Below are 23,461 nucleotides of genomic sequence, written 5' to 3' on the forward strand. Positions count from 1 at the left end.
CTTCTTGCTCATCTCCTTCCAGGCAGTTTGGGTAAAACCTAAAAGCAGCCAAACCCACTTTATTGCAAGTCCCATTTTGTCCATTCAATGTGAGACACACGATGCTGTTGGCAGAGATGTAGTGAGAGTCCCCCAGCCTGGCTCCATGGACCACCCTGAGACCAAGGCTCCCTGAAGCCCTCCTCCATCCAGCACCATCCCTCAAATACACCATATCGCAATGGACATGCATAGTAGGCACCCCAGGAATGCTCTGCAGGTGCAGGGCTATGTTCCTCACAAACAGGGCCCTGGAAAGGAGATGATCAGAGGCAGCTTGTCATCGTTTTTTCCCTCTTCTTAAACTTCTGAGCTTCTCTATTACTTTTTATGACCTGCAGCTGTGTTTGTGTGTTGCCCTAGGGAGCACTGTGGGGGGAGCAGTGGAAGAGATGTAGAGAGGAAGGAGCATGTTAAGAGATGGGAATAGGGAGGAAAAAAGCAAACTGAGCTAATGATTGGAATAACATCCCCACCATATTGCCACCTAAAGACCCAAACCCTTAGAACTGTTAGGGCCTGTTTGACTGCAGAATAGTCCCCTGGGGAGCATAGGGGAAGCCCCATTACTAGAGTCGTTTTGGAGTTAGTCTGCACAGAGCCTGGTAATCTATTCCGCAGGGAGCAATCCTGTGCTGGCAAGGGCACTGGGGAGAGCTCTCTGTTTATGACTTTCTGCATAAATTTGGTTTATTAGCATAAGTGGTAGCTAGAACTGAGGAATCTATAAGCTAACACTTCACCGGAGGTTGGTGCCTTGGGAGAACGTTAACTCACAATAGCCCCTGGTCTAAAAGCAGGAGAAATGGGGCCGCAGGATTAGGGGGGACAAGAAGAGTGCACAGTTGCCAGTGCTGGCTTTTTGTGCATGGTGGGAATGTGTTTCTGAGCTTGTTGGAAGAGGAAATGTAATCACTAAACAGATCTCCAGCTTTGCCAACAGATTAAGGCGATGAGTTGTGCAGGTGAGCTGATGGAGTCTGGCTGCGGGGTGCAGGTCCTGCTGGGATGAAGCAGGTGGTGAGGAAAAGAGGAAAAAGGCAGGAGGAAGCTGGAGCCGTGAACTGGAAATTACTCACAGGCTTCTCATCCATCACAGTGAGGATTTGGTTCTTATAGTAAAGGTCTCCAGCTGGTCCCAAGGTCTGAACAGCACTGGGGAGCAGAGAGGAGAGGAAGCATGAGGAGGGTTTGTTTAACTGGGGATGAGAATAACCATGGGGGTTATCCTGCCTGGATAACCATACAGGGATGAACTGCCATAAGTAAACCGGCTTATATTAATAATGACCTTCAGGAATGAAATAAAAATACAATAATCATGGTAGATTAGTGAGAACAAGCCAATTAAATACAAAACTTTTGACTTTGTGAAATGCCTTGACAGATAAAGCAGGGCTGCGACCTCCGGAATAACTGATGAATGTTGAAGCATTGCATAAGGTCGGGGGGAGCGAGTGGGTATTTCTAGCCTGGCAGGCTGCCTGGGAGAAGGGAGAGGTGAAAAGGCTATCTCTGCCTTGAGTAAAACAGAGTGGGAGGGGATGGAGAGGAGGGAGGAGGTGGGTAGGGCAGCCAGGAGCCCGAAGGCATTGGAGTAACAATCCTCCAACTTTAATATCTGCTGTTTCATTTTATATATTCATCATGTCAGCATAATCTGCTTTTATGGGAATCGTCTTGGTTCCCAACCAAATGCATTTAGGCCCTTTTTGCTTTTTAAGTTTGATTGTAATACGTGTTGAAGACTTCAATGAAATGTTTAGATGGAAGGATTGTAGCGACAGCGGAGGGGAAAATGGAATTAGAGAAGCAGGTGGAAGCGAACTTGATGTGATTGCTGCTATCCTGTGTTGGTGACCTTCTGATGGGTATGAGCCCAGGTCAGGGAGCCCCAGGAAGGGATTTGTTTGGGATTGCTTTTTGATTTCCAAGGAAAACATAGAAATAGTAATTTTAAGAGGCTCAGAGCTTGAGGAAGGGCAGGAAAGCAGAAAGAACTCCATGTGCCCTATTCTAATTGAGGCCATCATCAGGTGATGCTGAGGGCTGGTAGGGCTCAGCTGAGCTGTGTGATGGGAGATGAGGGACAGCTGTGGGGCAGGGTGAGCCTGGAGAGCCCATTTCTGGCTGTGCTAGAGAGAAGATGGTTCCTTGGGTCCTTTGCTGTGCTTTAGGATGGAGAAATGTGCTTGCCCGTGGGCTTTGGATGAAGAGCAGGGGGTTGGCTGGCTGCTGTGGGGCAGGAGGGCCCTCATTGACCCTTTCCCTCTGTTTGGTGCACTGAGCAGGTAGGAAGATGACATGGCAGTTGTCTCGAGGTCTGTTTGGCTGCTTTACCTGGTGTTTTACTCCTGAAGCTGTGTTTGAACCCTGTCTGAGAACTCCCCGTCTGCTAAATGCCACGATTTTAAATAGCTATAGACTACAAGTGCTTTTCTATTGCTGCCCGTTTAAAACCTTGGCTGTATCTCATTCTGCTTTGGTGCAGGAATGCCCTTAATTTGTTTCAAAAGCATTTGAAAGCCCTGATAACAGGCAATCTTGCTGCAGACTATTGTGTCCTTTCTGATGGACGGGCTATTGCTGCTGTAACTACGACGTAGATAGTGGAGTGACAATGTGTGTCCGGCTAAACACAGGCTGTATAATATTTATGTCAAGTATATGAGGCCAAAAAACTTCCCTGTGTTTGGATATTGGAGGGTTCAGCAGTTAACAGGGCTTGAAAAGGCTTTTCTATGTTTTGTGAGCAGCAAATCATGATGGAAGGCTCATGGTGGGAGAAGGAAGGCGCAGGTTTCCCGCAATACGGGCTGCAGGGATGAGAGAGCATCCAGGTATTTATAAGTATATGGGAAATGGGACGTGGGTTTGGCAAGTGAACTTTTGTCAGCGATTGCCTCGCTGCTGGGTTTGCTTAAAGTGGTGAAATGAATGTTAAATTGAAGTTTCTACTTTTGGAAGAGACCTTTTGAAAATGAAACAGGCTTATCTTCAGTCTAGGCTGAAATCCAGAAAATTGCCTGTATCTCAGAGCTCCCCAGAAATGTTCTCTGTGAGCCATCCCATGCAAAAAATGTGCGTGTAAGGGGAAGAATCTGGAGAAAGATTCACCCTGGAGGTGTTTTTTTCCCTGCTTCCCTAATGTGATGTCTTTTGGACCAGTAGAGGTGGGATCCTGGTGGCATCCGCGTCAAGTCTCTTCTCTATAACCTCATGTCCTGAGCTCTTTTGGAGTGGTGTGCTGCAGGGATGTCTGTGATGAGTGTACAGTCCTGTAAATCATCCGTTATTACAGGTGACTGGCCCTCTGATCAGAATTAAGATGGCTTTGCATAACCAGAATCTTATCTTTTGATGCTTCTGTGCTGTCCCGTGGCCCATTTGCCTCTGTGGAAGAGCTTGTGATAACAATCCCAGAGCTGAGTTCATGCTTTTGCTCCTAAAAGTAGCATTTGTTGTGATTTTAATTAGACAAGGAGGTGTTTTTCAGTGCAGACCTTTGAAGTATTGCTGGGAAGATGACTGCAATTAAGCAGCCCTGATGCTCCTCTCATTTTGTTCTTTTAAGACCTTATGCTTTAGCCTCTTTGGAGGTGAGAGGCACAAGGCTCATTTCATTACATTGCCAGGTCTTGTACAAGCCGCTGTCCTGCAGTGTGAGCTGCAGGTCTGGCTTCATTTACAGGGCAGAGCATGCGAGCAACACCTCTCACTACTGATTTGCTCCAGCCAAAGGCTATTTATAATAAAGGAGGGAAGGGATTATTAGGAGCGACCTCATTGCAATGACAGAGATCATGATGGGGAGTTCACATGTCCCCTCTAAAGCCAAGCGTGGGCTCTTGATGGACCTTGTGCATGGTCAGAAGCTGTTTAGCTTTACACCTTTGAGTGCTCAGATGTGCCCAGAGGTTGGGGATAACCACCCTGCTGTGCTGGGGAGGCAGATAATGAGCACAGCCCTCTCTGATTGGGTTCAGGTCACCCTGCAGCCAGCTCAGGTATGTCAGTGGTGGAATTAGTGAGGTGCTGAATCAGGGGGCTGGCAGTGACGGTGTCACCTTGTACCTGCTCTCAGCTGGGCTCTGCGGCAAGGAGGGGGTCGTGCAGGACCAGGGGATATCTCAGTGAGCAAGGGGTGGTTGACTCTGATGTAATCCATGATGGAAAGGCGGGAGCGTGCTGCTGGAAAATGTATTGATTTCAGTGATAAGGATAGTTGTTCCTGAAGGAGCAACTCGGTTAGGATGTGGGTCTGTAGAAGTGGAAAGTGTCTGGAGCATCTGCGTGGCAGCTCGTAAGCCAGAGCACCCAAGGGTCTGCTTGGAATCCCAGCCTGGTTTGTGTTGGAAGGGACCTTAAAGCTCATCCAGCTCCAACCCCTGCCACGGGCAGGGACCCCTTCCACTGGAGCAGCTTGCTCCAAGCCCCTGTGTCCAACCTGGCCTTGAACACTGCCAGGGATGGGGCAGCCACAGCTTCTCTGGGCACCCTGTGCCAGCGCCTCAGCACCCTCACAGGGAAGAGCTTCTGCCTAAGAGCTCATCTCAGTCTCCCCTCTGGCAGGTTCAAGCCATTCCCCTTGGCCTGTCCCTACAGGCCCTTGTCCCAAGCCCCTCTCCAGGTTTCCTGGAGCCCCTTTAGGCACTGGAGCTGCTCTAAGGTCTCCCCTTCAGGAGCCTTCTCTTCTCCAGGCTGCCCCAGCCCAGGTCTCTCAGCCTGGCTCCAGAGCAGAGCTGCTCCAGCCCTTGCAGCATCTCCATGGCCTCCTCTGGTCTTGCTCTAACAGTGAGGCTCGGAGCTTCATGCTCTGAAAGGGGTGAGGACAGCCTCAGCCGTGCCTATTCCTTCCTTCATCTCCTCTGGGATGTGCTTTTGCCCAGCTAGGTTCAGCAAAATGAAATGCAGTATGCCATCAATGCTGTCCTGTGGCTGCTTTGCCCGCAGGGGAACAAGCCTTGTCCCCCCAGATGACCAAGGTGTGAAGGAGAACCTTGTGTCTGGTCCAGCCATGGTGCCAGGGGAACTGAGCTTGTGCTCTCAGCCTTTATGGAGCAAGCACACCATCCAGGCTGCAAGCCATGGTCCATTATAGCTGCTTGCTCTTCCCAAACAGGGAGGGAGTTGAGTTTGGTTCTCCCACCAAAGCTGAGCCCGGTGACTACAAGGCCTTGACTTGCTTCCCATTGCTTATATTGCAAATGGGAAAACAAACACAACAAAAGAGGTGGTGCAAGGAGAAATATTTTGGCTCTTTTCTGGCTGGTATTTTTTGCCTGGCTTGGATTTGGCTGTCAAACTGCCAGAGCAGTGCTTTGCAGAGATGCGTTTAAACCTTGATGGGCAGCTCTGGAGCTGTCAGCGCTCCTGCCTGCGTCTGCTGCTGCCTGGCCAAGGCGGGAGCTGCAGCTGAGGATGGAGCCGCTGGCTCTGGCCGTGCTGGAGGCTGTGGGTCTGGGGATGGCTTTTGGGGTTCCCTCACCCCTAATTACTCATGCGGTGCCCTAGGTCAGGGGAAGCTGCTGCAGTGGATGTGTGTGCCAGGATGCTGTAATTCCAGCTCCCAGGGTGCTTATGCTGCGAATCAGGATTGGGTGGGATGTCAAATTAACAGGAGGCTGCAGGAGAAGATGGATAGATGTGCAACCCCAAGGTCATAGAATTATAGAATGGTTTGAGTTGGAAAGGACTTAAAGCTCATCCATTTCCAACCCCTGCCATGGGCAGGGACACCTTCCACTAGAGCAGCTTGCTCCAAGCCCCTGTGTCCAACCTGGCCTTGAACACTGCCAGGGATGGGGCAGCCACAGCTCCTCTGGGCAACCAGCACCTCAGCACCCTCACAGGGAAGAGCTTCTGCCTTATACTCCAACCTGAACTTCCCTTGTTTCAGTTTGAACCCATCACCCCTTGTCCTATCACTACAGTCCCTGATGAAGAGTCCCTCTCTGGCATCCTTGTAGCCCCCCTTCAGACACTGGAAGCTGCTCTGAGGTCTCCACGCAGCTTCTCTTCTCCAGGCTGAAGGTCTTTCTCCAGGTCAATAGATATTGGTCAAGGTGGTCACCTTTTCTCACTGGTGCTCATTACTCTGTGCTGGGAATGTCCCTGTTAAATACAGCTGCAGTGCTACATCACGACCTGGAAGAAGGTTTCACTTGTAAATGCCAGAAGAAGAATGATGTCTGTGTTTTGGCTTGCCTGACACCAAGTGTCTTCAATGTGCCAAGCAGCAAACCTCCCTTGGGCTTGGCTGCAGATCTCCAGGAGCTTCTTCCAGCCTTTTTCCTATAGGAGGTTAAAGACACCTCATGCAGTTGTGTACTGTAGCTGCCTTTCTCATCTGGAAATCACAAGGCACTTTGTCGCCTCTTTTTATTAAGGAAGCCAAGTGTTGATGTTCATATTATATGGGGGGAAATAACAAGCAGAGGCCAAAAAGTGATGCTTAAGCTCATCCTGTAGATCAGAAGCAGTACGAGGGCTAAGACTCAAAAGTTCTGATTTCCAGGACCACTAAGAACACTGTTTTGGCATCATGGAGAAAACTGATCCTCTGTTGCATGAACATGGGGTTATGGTTGGATTTGATGATCTTAAAGGTCTTTTCCTTCCTGGCTGATTGTGTGATATTACGTTTGTCCCTGCAGAGATGTCGGGCACCGTGGCTGACATCTCGCTGGTGCACTGGAAGCAGCAGTGGCTGGAGAACGGCACCCTCTACTTCCATGTCTCCATGAGCAGCGCTGAGCAGCTCTCCAGGGCCACCCCCCCGAGCCTGCAGGAGCCTTCTGAGATCGTGGAGGAGCAGCTGCACATTCTGCATATCTCGGTCATGGTGAGTGAAAGCTGCCAATGGCATCGGAGGGGATGGTGGTTGGTAACCGGGATGTGATGGGAAGGCAGTGAGAAGGAGCAGGGTGATGAGTTTGGTTTGCAAATGGCCATGTCCCATCTTGGCTGGGCCTTCGGAGAGGAAGAGATGTGTTTGAATGGGCTGGGGAAAAAAGAGTGGTTGGTCTTTTCATAATGAAGCGAGACAACGGACTAGAGAAGAAGCTGTGGGGAAGGTGATGAGGAAGCTTGTGGTGGTTCCATCACTGCTGGCAACTGGGGAGGTGGGTCAGGGCAGTATTTCCGCTTGGTTGTGCCTTTAGGTGTATGTAAAGGCAAGATTTTGGGCTTGGTCATTTCTTTCTGAAGCTGAATTTTACCTGTCAGGTGAATATGGGCTGTAGCATGATCCTTCTCTTGCAAAGGATGAGCTTGACCTGAAAGTAAAATGATGGTTCAGATGTTTTGAATATCTCCATTTCAGGTGTTTATGACCATTTACTCATAGATCATGTATGTGCTCTGTTGCCTTATAAAATGCTTATTTCAGTATGTTATGAGATGGTTGAAATGGTTCATATGGTTATGAGTACGTTACGAGGTGGTGATGTATTTGGATTCGGTCTGTCATTCCTCTGTGCTTTAGAGGAATCCATCTGTGAAATGGGACTAAATGTATCATCCCTTAACTGCCATTGGGATAAGCTGTCCTGTCAATAAAATAAATAGAGAAGTTAGGCTTGCAGATCCTGTGTAGATGCAGGTCATCTGTTTAACCAAGGAAATTCTTCTGTAGGATTGGGCATCCCATTGCAGCCACCCTCTGCAAAAGGTGAATCTGAACAGGTTCTCTTGGTACCTGTGTGTCATCTCCATGGCTTCTGTCCTTCTGTTGGGAGAAGGAGCAGAGGTGGTGGCTGTGCACTGCCTTTGTTTTTCCTTTTGGACAAGTGTCTGTTTGGCTTGTACAGCTTAAATCTGATTTCTTCTTGAGTGTCTTAGCCCTTGGCAGTGGGGCTTTAGGTTGGGCACTGAGTACATGGCAGCAGGAGAGAGGCTTTGCATTAAGGCTGCTGGGCAAGATAAGATGCAGTATGATAGCAGGATGGCAGAAAGGATAGGAATCAGGGACTGCAGCTTGTTTGGTTGGATAGGGAATGTTTTTGCATCCTAATAATAATGTCAATGTAATGGAATACTGGGGAGGAAAGGGTAAAACTGATGTACAATGAGCCTGAAATAGTAAGTGAGAGACAGAGCAAGGAATGAAGGTGGCAAACACCAAGTCTGGGGTGTGAAAACCTTGATTCCTGGTGTGAGGACGGGGTTGTTTGGCTGTTGTGGGCAATCCTGAGCCATGGGGAAGTAGCCCATGGCTGTGGGGAGAGCCTGGCTATGGGATAACTGCAATTGCTTTGAAATGCAGATTTTCTTTGGTAGGGATCGATTCAGTCCTGGTCCCCAGACCTTGCTGAAGCTGCTCTTTCTAAGAAAGCAACGTGATGATTGTAATGGATTGATGCTTTGGAGAAGGTTTCTTAGAGAGATTCTAGCCCAGAGCCTCCATCCTCTTCACTGTGGAGCACAGGAGCAGCGATGCTGGTGGAGGAGAGCTGAAGGCATCTCTGTGCATGTCACAGCAGCAGTGTCTGTGCACTGTCCTCCTGGGTTAGCTGGTGAAGATGTTTTGCCACATCTCCCAGCATAGGAGCATCCATGGCTTTGTTGTGAGAGTTAACTCCTGCCCTGAGTGTTTCCTGCCCTTGTGCATTAGCGAGGGAAAGGCAGGAGGGGAACAGCCACAAGTAGACTCCCTTTATCAATCCTGATACTCCTTGCAATGGAAGCCAAGGTGGCAAGCAGGGATATGGGTCTGGGATGCGGTCTGGGCTGCACACGTGCGCTGGGGGAGGCAGAAGCTCCGTGTTTCTTCCCTGGGTCAGGATTGCAGCACAGACTTGAAACCTTGCCCGGGTTTCTTCTGAAGATTCATTAACTTTTCGAGTGAAACCGAGCGGACCCGAGCCAAGTTCTGAGTTACTAACACAAGATAAATGTGTGCTTTGTTGGATCCTCTCCCCCATGACCATATGGAGTTCTGTAGCTGAAGTAGAATGGGGTGAAAGTCTTTGTTTCTTGAGTGAAATACTTCATCTGAGTCGCAGGGCTCTTTTTGGGATGCTTTCCCACGCCTTTACTTTCCCCCTTGAGACCAACATCCCAGAGATCCTCTGTCACTGGAGCACTCCTCCTTCTCCTGCAGCAGGTTCACTCACTGTGCTGTGCTCAGCACCCTCTGGATCCCAGCGTGGGGACTTTGTGGTCCCCTCCATCCCATCCTATCCCATTCTCCCCTTTGCCCATATTCCTTCTCCTGCCTTAAGATGCAGCTGTGCATCCACATGTCCTCCTTCCCAGCTTCTTAAATACTTTTCCTTTTGCTTCCTGCCATAAAGCCTAATAGCTGTGTGCTCTCAATAGACTGAAACACCATTCCTGGAGCATCAGCCCACCCCAGTGCTGCCTTGGCATTCAGGGTCTGTGTGTCCTGTTCATCATCAGCCCAGCATCTCGCTGCGGGGGACAGGAGGAGACACAGGAAAGCGCTTCCTTCCATCTCCTTTAAGTGGCTGTAACACGTACTTCTACCTGTCTGCTCATCCTTGGGCTGAGTTATAGGAGGCCAGGGAAGGTTTGCCTGGGGGATCCTGCTAATCCCTCGCTTAGGGAGTACCCAGCAAAGCTTTATTGGACAGTGAGACACGGCCAAGCAGAGCTCCTTATGTTTTGGGCTTCTGTAGATGTCTATGGACTTGGCTGGTAGCTCCTGCTGTGCCTCTAAAGCCAAGAACCCACCTGCATTGCGTGGGGGCTCAGGGAGGAATGGAAATCCTGGGTTTACTCCTTATGGAGGTGATTCTGGCTGGGGGTGCCTGGCTTTCTGCTTTGGGGTTTGCTTTCAGTGCAGCAGGAAAGGGGCCATCAGTGCCCATAACTTGAAGCCATCTACCCCCACAACAGCACTGGGATCCGTGACCCCCTTCATACCTCCTTTGCCAAGCTCAAGGGCATCTTCAGCAGCAAAATAATACTTGATTTTTATTGTATTTTCCTTTGCTCACTGTTTTTTCTTAATCTCTCCCCAATGAGACATAACATTAATTACTGCAGTTAAAGGGAGTTCAGCCTCCATTACTCTCTGCCACCCCTTTCCTCTCAGCTTAGAGCATCTGAAATTTGTCTCCCGAATGAAAAGAAAGGAAAAAAGGGAAAATGCACGAAAATGCAGATGTTGGGTTTTATTTATTTACCTTTTTGTGTGTGTGTGTGCAGTGTCAAGTAGAAAGGAATCGATATTTCTGTCATTATGCCTGTTGTGTTTTCCCCCCCATAATCTTAGCTGTCACTTGGGTTTAATTGTGTTGTTTCCTCTTGTGTGGAAGTAAATCTTATCTGTTTGGGATTAAAATTCAATGAAGGTCACAGCAGCTTGAAAACTTACCAGGCTGCAGCAATTAATGTTCATTTGGCTTTGATAAATTGGAATGTTCCCCACAATAGGACTGGAGTGGATTTCAGAAGCAATAATTCTTCCATTAACTCAATGATTCCCTGCGTGACGGAGCGTCCTGTCACTGCTCTGTTTGTCATCTGTCACTTCAAGGATCTGGGCATATGCCTGATATGATTTATCATGATTATTGGGGCTGCTTGTGTCAAAACACTTTAAGCTGCTAATTATTCCAGCCTTGTAAATTGCTGGATTTAACCGAACATAAGAGATATTTATTTTGCTGTTGTTTCCCCACCATCTTGTGTCCCTGTTATAATTATTGCTCTGCAGCACAGTAAATTCAGACCTGGGGCCATGTCCAGCAGTGATTTCTATAGATGAAGGCTTATTTTCCATGCTCTGGGAGGTGGAGAGATGGGGATGGGTAGGAACAAGCATGTTTGATCTCTGCATTGACTCAGCTCACAGGCATTTGGTAGGGGCATCGTGCCCTGTGGCTCCTCTAGAGCCTGGGATGCAGGGCTGGGAAGAGGATGCAAAGCCTCATCCAATCCTGCTGGCCAAAGGATGGGTTTTCCTTCCTTAAGCCTGTGTGAGTGATGCTGGTGAAGCCTTGGCCATTCGGAACTGGGACCGTTCCTGCATGGTGTGGAAACAAGTGATGCGCTGCCTCCATCTCCAGCAGAAATAAGTTGGGCTTCTTTGAGAACAGTAACAAGCAGAAGCCTTGTTTCATCCTGCACCATCACCCTGCAAGGGAGCATTTCGGTGTCTGGAATAAAAGGTCTCTAGACCTCATCAGGCTGGCTTTTTATCATATTACTATTTTTTATTTCTAATGCCTACTTTCTGCTGTCTGGTGCCAGGAACAGGCAAGTTTGCTGCTTTCTAGGTCTCTCAGTAGGTTTTTTCAGCTCTTATTTGGACAAGTTTCCTTTTTACTCCTTGCTCTTATGCATCCCCATGTTTCCCTAATGATCAGCCGTTGGTGCTGTGCTCTGCCAGCCTCTGAGCTGGGCATAAAGTGTGCTCTTAAATGCTTCACTCTGATTTAGCATCCTGCTCTGAAGTGGAGCTGGGGAGGGCTCCTGTGGCCCCCGTGCACGGTGCGGGTGGGTCCTGGTGAGCAGGTTTCTGGGGCAGGTCTCCAGCTTCTTCAGCACTGCAGGAGGGTCCAAGTGCAAGTGAGGTTCTGAGCTGCTGCCGCCTCCTTTCTGAACCTACCATCACCAACAAGAGCCATAGAAAATGCATTCATTTTCCTTTTTTCCCCCCTTTTCTTTCTCTCTTACCATTATCTATGACCCATATCACAACTCTGCCTCCCTCCATGCTCCACTGCCCATGTTTCCCCAGGGACTCTGTGTCTCATCGGGCTTTTTGCTTCCAGCTTGGCTGCATGAAGCATCATGTGTGGTGCCATTGTGCTTGTCCTGTGCGGTCACTGGGGTGCAGTGCCAGCCAGACCCTGGTGGGATGAGCCCCTTTGCTGCCCTGAGCACAGCATCCATCCAGCGTGTTGGACAGGGTGGTGAGGTCTTCTCCAAACAGATGCGCAAGCCCAATTGCCTTTCCGTCTGCCTGTGCTGGCAGGAGCTGCTCACTGTCCCATAGACGGGTATAACATCATACCAGTGCAATTTGGCTTGTCCTATTCTATGATCCTGGTGTGTACAGGAGGGAGAGGATGTTGAAACCCTTTGCAAAACTGGGTTGATTCCGATCCTCCCCAGCAAACAGCTCTTTGAGGGATAGCTCCAGGTCCCATGGGTTTAAGACACATCTGGTTTTGACCTCCTTTAGCTCTGGCATTCTCCTCTGCTTGGCCATCATATGAGTGGGGTCTCATTTTCCTACCCAACAGTATTTTCATGGAGTGGTTTGTGTTGGAAGAGACCTTAAAGCTCATTCAGCTCCAACCCCCTGCCATGGGCAGGGACACCTTCCACTAGAGCAGGCTGCTCCAAGCCCCATCCAACCTGGCCTTGAACACTGCCAGGGATGGGGCAGCAGCATGATTTTATCCTTCTTGGTGCAAAACCTCCCGGTGGATTTACTTCCATGCCGACCTTGTGCTCGCAGTTGATGTCTTGCTTGTCATGCTGATGGCAGCATTGGAGCTCCTGTCAGCCAGCTCAGCTGGGGGAAAAAAACCATGGTGTAACATGAGTAATGAGGTAGTGAAGAAGACACAACATCTGTGTCATCATTTCTGCACCAGGAGGTCAACCAGATTCATAAAGCACGCACTTCCAGCTTCTGTGATGTTTAGGAATTAATTAAGGTAGGGAAAGAATTGCTGCTGCAGCAGATTTCCTTATCCGAAAGGTATTAAAAAGCTAAATTGATCTCCAATTAGCAGGTTCTATTAAAATGCAATACCCAAAAGAAAAGCCCTCAACCTCCAGGAGCCGGGTTCAGTGTGTCCCTGTGTGAGAATCACATCCCTTCTCCTAACGTGTGGGGAGAGGAGAAGGAGGCACCCACCCCAATGCAGTTGGACCAAGCATCCCCAGATCCCTGTGAGGAGGATGGGAGCCACGGGCTCTGTGCTGATGGCAGATAGAGTGTTAGCAGCTTGCCTGGAGCAGTGTCCCAGTCTGCTGGTGTGGTGGCCCTGAGCTGCTTTGGGGTGGCCAAAGAGGTTGGTGGGACCTTTGCTGCATGTAATGGTCCAAGACAGTGCTGCTGAGCGCTTGCAGGCTATTGAATGGGGCACTTGCGCCCCATTGATTTAGGGGCTGGAGCTCAGCACAGTTGGAAGCTGAATGTCACCCTGGTAACCTCTACCTGCCCTGTGCAGTCCAGAGCACCTTGGACATTAATGAAGGTATGGATGCGCACTTGAACCAGTGTGGTGAGTGGGTCTGCTGATGGGTGAAGCTAGGAGCAAGCCTCCCGCTCCTCTCACCCTGATGCTCTTTCCTAGGATGGAGACATTCTTTGGCTTCATGTTTAATTTCTATAACGTATCATTAGCCAACTTCAGGCAGGCTGGGAGAAGCAGCCTCTTCCATTCAGCCTCCCCCTGTGCTCTCCTTCGTTGCAGAGAGATGTAAACCAGGGACTAAATGTAGTTAACGCTGTGCTCTTGTATTCAGGGAATTCATTTTGGGGGGATTTGTCTTTAAAGTGTCACTTTTGTGACAATGACACCTGTTATGTTAATAATTTTTCACTAATCTCTGTTTTCTACCTTAGCTCCTGTGAATACATTAGGCACTTTATAGCTTTCTATCTAGCACATTTCCCCCCCACTGTGTTCAGCTATGGAACTGGAGTGCTTGATTTGCATCTCTGATAAAGCAGGGCTGAATAAATACTCTTAGTTCATCCGAGCTGAGCAGCAAACTAACTTTCTTGTGATCCCCAGAGCAATCAAAGTTGGTACTGGGGGGAAAGCAGCCACAGGAAGCGTTTGGGAGGGATTTGCCTTTTGCGGATGGCATTGAACACGTGGGAATGATCTGCAGACATAGCGAATTCCTAACCTGAATGTGCTGAGAAAAGAGGAGGGATGGGGGAAAAAGTAAGCACTCACCTTGGAAAGGTGATTGGTGTAGTTGTAGTGCTAGAGCTGGGAGGGGGATGCTGAAATCATAGAATGGTTTGGGTTGGAAAGGACCTTCAGATCATCCAGCTCCAACCCCCTGCCATGGGCAAGGACTCCTCACACTAGACCACCCTAAGCTCTGTCCAACCTGGCCTTGAACACTGCCAGGGATGGGGCAGCCACAGCTTCTCTGGGCAGCCAGGGCCTCACCACCCTCACAGTAAAGAACTTCCTTATCTCCAACCTGAACTTCCCCTGTTTCAGTTTGAACCCATCACCCCTGTCCCATCACTACAGTCCCTGATGAAGAGTCCCTTCCAGCATCCTTGTAGCCCCCTTCAAACACTGGAAGCTGCTCTGAGGTCTCCATCAGCTGCTCTTCCCCAGGCTGAACAGCGCCAGTGTTCTCAGCCTGTTCCAGGGATGATGAGGAGATGGAGACCACCACCAAAGGAAGGTTTGGGAATGGGGTGAGGAGCGTTGGAGCAGTGTCAGCTCCTGGCTCGAGGTGGGACACACACCAGGCATCGTGCATGCCTGCCTTCGCCCCCATGGTGGGTCCCATCGCTACTGGTGATGGCGAGCTGTGTATTTTTATCACCCGGAGCAGGGACTTCACCATTTCAGATTCTTGTCTTGATCTTGTTCCCTTCCTTCCTCCTCCTCACTCTTCCCCTTCCCACCATCTGTCTGGGAGGAATACTCGTGCATCTACAGCGCCGCGGGGCGTAGTTGGTAACTTGACCTTTTCTCCATGCTTTTTCTCTCAGCATGAGCTGAAGCAGATGGAAGAGCCAGGCTTTGGTGGGGTAGCTCTGCCTTGGTTTGCAGAGTGGAGAGGAAGGAGCATCCTTGTCCTGTACAGCCTGGGTCTCATTGAGCTGCTGGGCTCCTAGAGAGAGCGATTCCATGCAGGAGCCCTGTGCTAATGCTGGGAGCATTTGATCCATACCTTTGAAATGCTGATGCAGACACAGAAATATGCTTTGAAGCTACCAGACTGAATCTGGTCATTTTAAACTGCTACATATGGTGTTAGAATTGTTAATCTAGGAGAATACCTGTGGATGCTGACACCCCTGGATGAGTGATGGCTGGCTCCAGGGTAATCCCTTATGATGGCGAGTGTGTTCCTAGGCTGTGGACCTTGCACTGCCTGCCTTGGGGTGCTCCTCAGCAGAGTGATGGGGATGCTGTCCCCTTGCCTGTGAGGCTGTGCTGGGACACAGCAGGAATGCCTGGCACACTCTTTACATCCCTGGAGGAACAGGATCATCTCCTGGTTTCTGTCAGTACAACACAGGCTGTGACCCTGGGGATGCAGGAGCATGATGCTCCTTACCCTGGGGTTTGCTTTTCTGTTTCAGCTCTAAGGGAGAGCCTATGGGCTAGAATGCTCGATTGGTCTTCCAACAAGGAGTGAAATGTCTTACTTTTCCCATCGCATCTCGTGTCATCTGCAGATCTTGCTTCTCTCAGTCGTTATTCTTGTTTGAATGCGAGTTAGAAATGTTTGCATCAGTTAAAGCGTTGTTGGTATCAGGTTTTGGCTCGTATGAAGCTGAACTGGGGTGAACCTGATGCAGAATAGCTGAAAGATTTGTGAGAGAGTTTACATTAAAGCACTAGGAAAGACTGCGTTTTCATTTGGTTGGCAAATCCCAAGGCTGGGAGTGTTAATGATAGGATGAAATGCAATATCATGTTTGTCCCCAAAAATATGATGCTTGCTTTCAGTTTGGGCTCTTTTTTTTCCCCCTCTTTCCATTTAAAAATAAATTGGACTTGGTTTCACAAGGCAACGCTGTGCTGTGAAAAGGCAGAGTGTTTTTTGTTCAGGGAAGTGTCAGAATGAAATGTTTCTACTCTTCAACACTTTCCATATCCTCCCCAAAACCACTTACGCTTTAGTTTTCAGCTGATGGGAAACTGTCGGAGCAGATAAACCTTGCCTTGAAAAGCCTTGCCAAGCTCTCTGGGGAGGAATTGCACCTAAACCAGGGGAGATGTGGTGCTGGGGAAGGGATGGGGGTCCGATGATCACCCAGCCCTGGTGTGGGGATGCTCAAATACCAGCATGAAACAGGGGGAAGCAGTGCATGACTGTGATTTTCTCTGATGATCATAAGGCTGCTAATACAGCTGAGGACTCTCTATGCGTGTGTCTGGATCTTGCTGCTGGAGGAAGTTGGGCAAAATTCCCACTGGCTTAATTGGGAGCAACATCAGGCCAAGTGTGGTTATTTTTACCTGTCACTGCTCCCACTCTGCCTCTTCCCTCCCGCCTCCATCCCCACGGACAAGAGGGATCGAGCTCTGTTCCAGCCTTGGAAAGGCCTCCGCCAACTCCCTGCAGCGGCAAGGGAAAAGGGGGGATGTGGGGAAGTGATTGTGCTTATTTTTAAAATCCAATTATCTAAAACTGACGGAAAATAATTATTTTTGCAGGGAGCTGCTCAGGCCGGTTGGGCTCTGCCCTGGTGGGAGCTCCCCAGGGCTGCCTGGATTCGTTATGGAAGTGGCTGGAGAAGGGAGCAAGCAGGAGCATCAGGCCCTGCTCTGCTGGGAGATGCTCATCTTGCAGGGGTTTGGCACTTTAATCCTTGTATTGCTCTTTATTCAGCAGGGAAATGGATTGTTTTCCCTTCTAGCCTCCTCCTTTCTGGCTCCTCAGGGCAGAGGAGCACACTTATTTATTCAAGGCCAGGTTGGATGGGGCTTGGAGCAGCCTATGGAAGGTGTCCCTGCCCATGGCAGGGAGTTGGAACTGGATGAGCTTTAAGGTCCCTTCCAACACGAACCAGGCTGGGATTCTGTGACCTTTTATTTTGGGATGGGGAGGCAAGGAGCCTGCCTGCCTGCAGGAAGATGGCAGCAGAGCTGGTGGATGCTTTAGCAGCGTCAGGTATCTCCATTTCCCTTCCCAGGGGTTTATCTGGTTACAAGCTCATTGCCAGCTTGCCTTAGGCAAGCTTAAGCTCTCCTGCTGGCCTGGGCATGGTTTTCCTCATTGCACCAAGCACGAGCTCGGGGTGAAACCAAGGTGGTGACGGCAGCAATTGCTGGGGGAGCAGAGCCCAGCCCTGGTGTTGAATTTGCTGCTGCTTTTGCAAACGATGGGGGGTTTGGGCAGCATCATCATTCTGCAGAGATCTGTGTAAGGGGGTGGGTTTAATAAGGTACATCAGCAGCGCGACATTGCAGAGGGGGGATTGACTGAAGGGAGGGCACTGGTTAATGCCCCAAAGGCAGCTTCTCAGTACCATTAAGCTGCAGGTTTCGCTTGGCCTCTCCCGTAGATCCATCATTATTCACACCAGCACTGGGCCTGTCAGATTCCCTCTGCCACAGAAATTAATGATTTGAGCTTGCTGGCAAACTCCTGTCCTGGGGTGCAGCTTGGCCAGGCTGGGATTGGCTAAGTGAGGTACCAGGGGCGTGATCTCACACTGCATCCTTAGGATGGCAAAGGCAGGGAAGCTGCTTCTCCCATTGTCCTTCCTCATGGTGGGGGTTTGCTGTTTAGACACTGTCCCTGCACCTTCTCAGGACCCTGTGGGTTCAGGCACATCCACAACCCCCTTGGAGAGTGGTCCTTCAGCTGCATTCAGCCCCATGCGGCTGGGAGATGATGGAGGATGGATATTGGGTTGCTGCTTTGGCCACTGCTGTGTGCTTCCAGCCAGCCGTGGTGTGGGATTAGGTAAGGAAAAGGCTCACTTACAAACAGCAAACAAAGGCAATGATAGCTGCAAGGCTCCTGGAAACAAACAACAGCTCCAGGTATGTCAGGAGATCGCTTGAACTGGTGCCAGGGGTTCCTCTCTCCCCGCAGGATCCAGCTAACAAGCTGCAAGATGCTCAGGATTCAGTTCTCAAGTAAGGTCTGTGCCCTCAGGCTGAGGTTATGGGAAGGGATGTGGATGTGGCTGTGCCCTCCCTGGTTGGGGAAGAGTGTAAGCTGCCAGGGAAAGCTTTTCTACCCCTTTCACGTGCCCTGCAAGAGGAGCTGTCGCTGCCACTGCCTGCAGCTGCTGGGGCTTGGGGAGGCACAGTCAGCTCGTCACCGGTCCTGTTCCACACCAAACACCTTGAGTATCACTTGCCTGGGTGTGCTGCTTGGGCTGAGAGATGTCAGCTCCCTCTTTGAGGGCTACCTTGACTTTGTCTCAGGCCCCCATTGAGTTCACCCTTTCCCAGATCCACCTGGGATGCTCGTGGCTTGTGCTGGGATGAATGCTGCAGCAGGAGCTGGAGTGTGGAGCCGTTTTCAGTCCTCCTCTCTGTACTTGACCCACCTCTGCCATGCAGCCGGGCACATCCTCTGGATGTCGGGGGGTCAAGGGGAGGAGGAGTCATCAGCCAGACTGTTCCTGTAGCTGCTGCTGAGCGCTGGGAGTTGGGGAATTGCTTTGCAAAGCAGAGGAGTGAAGTGACCTGATCTCTCTCCCCACTCAACCCTGTGCTCTGTGGAAGGGAGGGATGAGCTGGGCTCTTTGCTGCCTCGTGTTTCCCCTGCGCTGGGGAGATGAGGTTTGTGTGAGCGTTTCGACAGCTATGGGCAGATCGTTTTCCAGCCAAGCTGCTTCTACCTTAGGATACGAACTGCTTTGGATTTGCCTTCTGCATTCCCTGTATAACCCACCCTGGGCCTCGAAGCCCTGCCTTGCTGCCAGCCCCAGCAGAGCCTTCCCTGAGGGGTTCTGAGGATGAGCTGCTCCCCATGGTGTGGAAGTGCCTTTCCCCAGCTGAGATGGGTTGAGGTAACACGTTGACCTTGAAGGCTGAATGTCCTGCCTGTGTGCATCCCGACTGGCCTGGGCTGTGTGGCTGATCCTGCCTTGGATGGAGCTGACCCACACTGGCTTTGGGGCGCTTTTGCTCCATGGGACACTAATACCCACATCCTGGCTTTGCTAACCAAGCGGATCTTCATGCGGGGAGCAGGCTGCTCTGCACCCAAGGCTGCTCGAGCTGTCCAGGCATTGCATGGGGTAGATGAGCATAGAATCACAGAATAGTTAGGGTTGGAAAGGACCTTAAGATCATCCAGTTCCAACCCCCCTGCCATGGGCAGGGGCACCTCACACTAAACCATGTCAGGTAAAGGTACATGGTGCTCTGCTTGCCAGATGATGTGTGATAATGGCAAAAGAAGCTTTAATCATAAAGTCTTGTGCTGCAGATCTCTTTGCCAACCAGTTTTAAAGGGATCACACTTCACCTGACCATGCCTTGCCTGTTTGGGTTGCCTGTGCTCTGGTAGCCCCTGGGCTGGGGAGGGGTTGGGGTTGTCCCTTTGCTCTCATGATTGTCTCCCTCTTTTCTTCTCCCTTGAAAAAGGGATAATGAGACATTGGAGTCATCCTTCTCCGTTGAAAGAGAGACAATTGGGCATCAGAGTCATCCTGTCCTTGTTGAGGAGCCACTGCTCTGGCTATGATGGTTTCACCCTCTGTACCCTCTGGGTGCTGGTGAAGCTCCTTCCCGCTGCAGCACCCTCAAGCAGAGAGCAGTCCCCTCCTGTGAATGCCAGGGAGGAGAGAGTTTGCTTCCCATCACCCTGCCTTTATGGAGCATGGCACTGAGGCAAAATCCCACTCTTCCACCCCTGTGTGCCCAAGCCTGCCAGCAGAGCTGTGCTCCCAGCTGCAGCTATCTCTATGGGATCACTGGGGTGGATGCGATGCCTCCTTGGGAGGTAAGGTCCTGCTTGTGGGGTGCAGGAGGGCCCTGTGCTGGCCGGAGGATGTGGGGAGAGTGATGGGCACTAATCAAAGCAATGATCCCAGGTTGTATCCACTCATCTCCTGCCACAGCTCCGTCCCCTCAGCTCAGCCATGATTCCCTTAGCAAAACAAGGACCGTGGCTGTTTTGCTTTCCTTTTTCAATAGTCACTTCTCACTTATTTTCCTGCTCTTCCTCCGAGGAGGGCAGGTTGGCAGGGGGAGGGAGCCTTCGGCCAAGCTCTCCATCACATGTCCCTTGTTTCTTGTGTGTTATTTTTTCCCCAGCGCTGCCCTTGCCAAGGGAAGGACATTGTAGAGCCGCTGAGACTGGCAGCGGCTGCAATGCTGCCTGCCAATAACCTCCATCTCTGAAAGGGCTTAGGAAATCCAAGCTCTAAATTAGCTCCCAAACCTCCTCCTTCCCTTTCTCTGGCTGGAGCACCCTGCAGAGCAAGCCTGAGCTCCCCTTTTGTCACTGGGCTCTGCCTTTGCTGCGATGCTGGCGGGGCTTTGCCTGGAGAGCACTGTGTGATGCTCCTATAGGAATGCCTTGGCATGGTGTAGCTTAAGGCAAACTGGAGCACCCTGGGGAGAGGTGTGAGGGAAGACTCCTGGCATCCCTTTTCCCAGCCTTTGCCATCCCATCCCCTTGCCCAGTTCCCTTCCCATCTATCTGCTTGGCAAGTATTGAGTTTCTCTGCTGTGATGCTGGGAGTGGAAGCACAGAGCTGATGGATGGCCACCAAAAGCCTCCCTATGGAGGCAGGAGGTCCAGCCTGCCCTTGCCCTAAGGATGCTGCTGAGAGCAGCCAAGGTCATGGCATCGCTAGCGGCACACATGGCCGGGACATCTGGGATGAGGTGAGGCTGGATCAGCAGAGCAGGAGGCGTGCTGGCTGTGTATGTGTTAGAGCAGGGCACAACCTGTGCTGGGTCCAGCTGTCCCCCCGCTCCCAGCACCTCATTTCTGCCCTTGCCAGGTCAGTCAGTGGAGGCAGAGGCTGGTTTTGCTGTGCTGTGAGGTGGGATGCGGCTCAGCATTCCTGCTCTCTGGGTCCCCGTGCTCTGAGAGCAGGAATGCTGCAGGGCAGCTCTTTTCCCAGGGCCTTTGGGAAGGTGGGTTTTGGGCAGCTTTGCCTGGTGGTGCTGCTGTGTTTTGGCATGGCTGTGTTGTGGGGCTTCGTCTTTTGCTTCTGCTGTCTCCTCTGTTGGGATACAAATGGAAAGGGCTCAGCTTTGCTGTTTCTCCTGGAAAGCCAGGCTTCAGCTCTAAAAGCCTGATGGCTCAGCACCCCCACTGGCACTCCAGCCTTCAGCACCGAATACAAAGTGTTCTTTAAATGGCTGCAACAACTCTCTGTAGGTAGCTTTTGGTTCTCAGTTGCTGCAAACAGAGCGCAGGCATCACATCTGATCCGCTCTCCTGACCCCAAACCATCCCAGAAAGGGCTCCTTCACCTACACCTTGTGCTTTAGGGCTGTTGGCATCCAGGGTGAGGAAAGCGATTCCTCCCTGGAGGGCTGATCATCACTAGGGCATGATGCTGCTGAGAGCATCGCTCCTTCTCCAGACCCTCAGAGGCGGGAGCTCTGCAGAGCAGCCTCGGGCACTGATGCCCGCTTCATCCTCACATTGGGTTCCTTGGGATATAGCAGAGGAAAACAACCCTTCCAGAGGCACAGAACTTGGGGTTTGTGGTTTATTTTTCCTAGAGGCTCTGTAAAACTCTTTCTCTCTCCCCCCTTCCCCGTGCTCTGCAGTCAGCTCTGAAGCAGAAGTGATCTTTTCTGCCAATGCAATGATTAGCCTTTCTGCTAATGACCCAAGAACAGTGTCCAAAATAAATGAGCCCAACCTGCTCATCTTATTAGCCAAATGATTGCAAAGAAGGAGGAAATGTCCGCAGAAAGCGCTTAGGCAGCTGGAATTGGGAAGCGTGGTGGAGTCATCGCTCGAAGGATGGAGAGGAGCCATATGTCTTCGAAGAGCTGGAGCTCCTCTGTTATCAGGGTGGTTCTGCTCACCCCCTGCTCCCCCTTTTGCAAGGTGACCCTGTGGGGCTGGAGCTATGCTGGTGCCTGACGGGGGTGAAGCTGGGGATGGGCAGATAGTTCTCTCTCCTGTCTTCCTTGTCTTGCTTTATGGCTTCCCATGTCCTTTAGATGACAGGCAGCAGTGCAGGGATGTTGGTCGGAAGAGCAGCTGATGTGGCAACCAGTACTTAGTTATTCTTCAGGAGTTGTTCTTGTGTCCTTCAGCCTCTTCCCACTGCCCTTGGCAAGGTCGTGGAGCATCCTTGTTTCACGTGGTGGAGGGACGAGGAGCGAAAAAGGAAGAGGTATAGAGGAACAGGGGGGTTCTGCAGGGAAGGGAGGTGAAAGGAGGCTCTTGCAATCGTGGTGATGCTCAAGCGAAACAAGAGCTCACTTGGGAAGGGATCTCAAGCTTTGTGTAAATGTAGTAGGGAAACAGGACAGGAGGAGGGGTATGTCATGAGGGGGGTGAATACATGGAGATACATGTTAGTCGATGAAAAAATGAACATGAGCTGGCTGCAGTGTGCGCTCGCAGCCCAGAAAGCCAACCGTATCCTGGGCTGCATCAAAAGGAGCGTGACCAGCAGGTCGAAGGAGGTGATCCTGCCCCTCTGCTCTCGGGAGACCTCACTTGGAGCATTGTGTGCAGTTCTGGTGTCCTCAACATAAAAAGGACATGGAACTGTTGGAACAAGTCCAGAGGAGGCCACGAGGATGATCAGGGGCTGGAGCACCTCCTGTATGGAGACAGGCTGAGAACATTGGGGCTGTTCAGCCTGGAGAAGAGAAGGCTGCGTGGAGACCTCAGAGCAGCTTCCAGTGTCTGAAGGGGGCCTACAAGGATGCTGGAGAGGGACTCTTCATCAGGGACTGTAGTGACAGGACAAGGGGTGATGGGTTCAAACTTAAACAGGGGAAGTTTAGATTGGATCTAAGGAAGAAATTCTTTACTGAGAGGGTGGTGAGGCACTGGAATGGGTTGCCCAGGGAGGTTGTGAATGCTCCATCCCTGGTGGTGTTCAAGGCCAGGTTGGATGAGGCCTTGGGTGCCATGGTTTAGTGTGGGGTGTCCCTGCCCATGGCAGGGGGGTTGGAACTGGATGATCTGAAGGTCCTTTCCAAACCTAACTATTCTATGATTCTATAAGCTGGGGGGCTGTGTGTGACCACCCGTGATTTAGGAAACCGTTGACCTCTGTGGGGCAAACTCGGTTTGAAAGATGGGTTGTCTCCATGGTTGCTCATCCTGTGTCTTGATAGGTCTCTTGCCATCTAAGAGGAAGGTGACAGTGGTGTGGCCATCCGGGGGCTGAGGCTGAAGGCTGAAAAGAACCCTGAATGCACATCCTTGAAGCTGTATCACATCAGAGGATGTGCACGAGTCTTGTCTCTTGTTCGATAGTGAAGCAGAACGTCCTTGTTTCTCTTGTCCCCTTGAGTGAGGGCAGCTGCAGACCTGGATCACAATGCATGAAGCCTTAAAAACTGCTGGGAAGGACTAGGAAGAGGAGATCATCCTCCTTCCAGCACCCCATGTGGTGGGCCATATGCTTCCCTGGCCTTCTCCCATAGCACAGCCAATGGAACTCCTGCTTGTTCAGCATCGCAGCTCACTGGGTACCGTCAGCCCCTTGGCGTTGCTTGGTGTCCCACTGGGCAAATACACAGAGCTGATGTATGACTGAAACCAATTCATGCATGTTATATATGTCTTTGTGTCTATATATATATATGAAATATAAACTTCA

General features: G+C 50.8%; 1 protein-coding gene across 1 annotated transcript in view; it reads left to right on the plus strand.

Annotated features, from left to right (window-relative positions):
• ASTN2 (astrotactin 2) overlaps window positions 1-23,461 on the plus strand; it is a gene marked incomplete at its 5' end in the record, with an annotated part of 331,301 nt that overhangs the window by 46,137 nt on the left and 261,703 nt on the right. Inside the window, one exon of the mRNA XM_080630379.1 lies at window positions 6,696-6,883. Within this exon, the coding sequence (XP_080486505.1) occupies window positions 6,696-6,883 (188 nt within the window). The remainder of the gene's footprint in view (window positions 1-6,695; window positions 6,884-23,461) is intronic.

Source organism: Psittacula echo (assembly GCF_963264785.1).
Source record: "Psittacula echo genome assembly, chromosome: 16".
Classification (NCBI taxonomy): Eukaryota; Metazoa; Chordata; class Aves; order Psittaciformes; family Psittacidae; genus Psittacula; species Psittacula echo.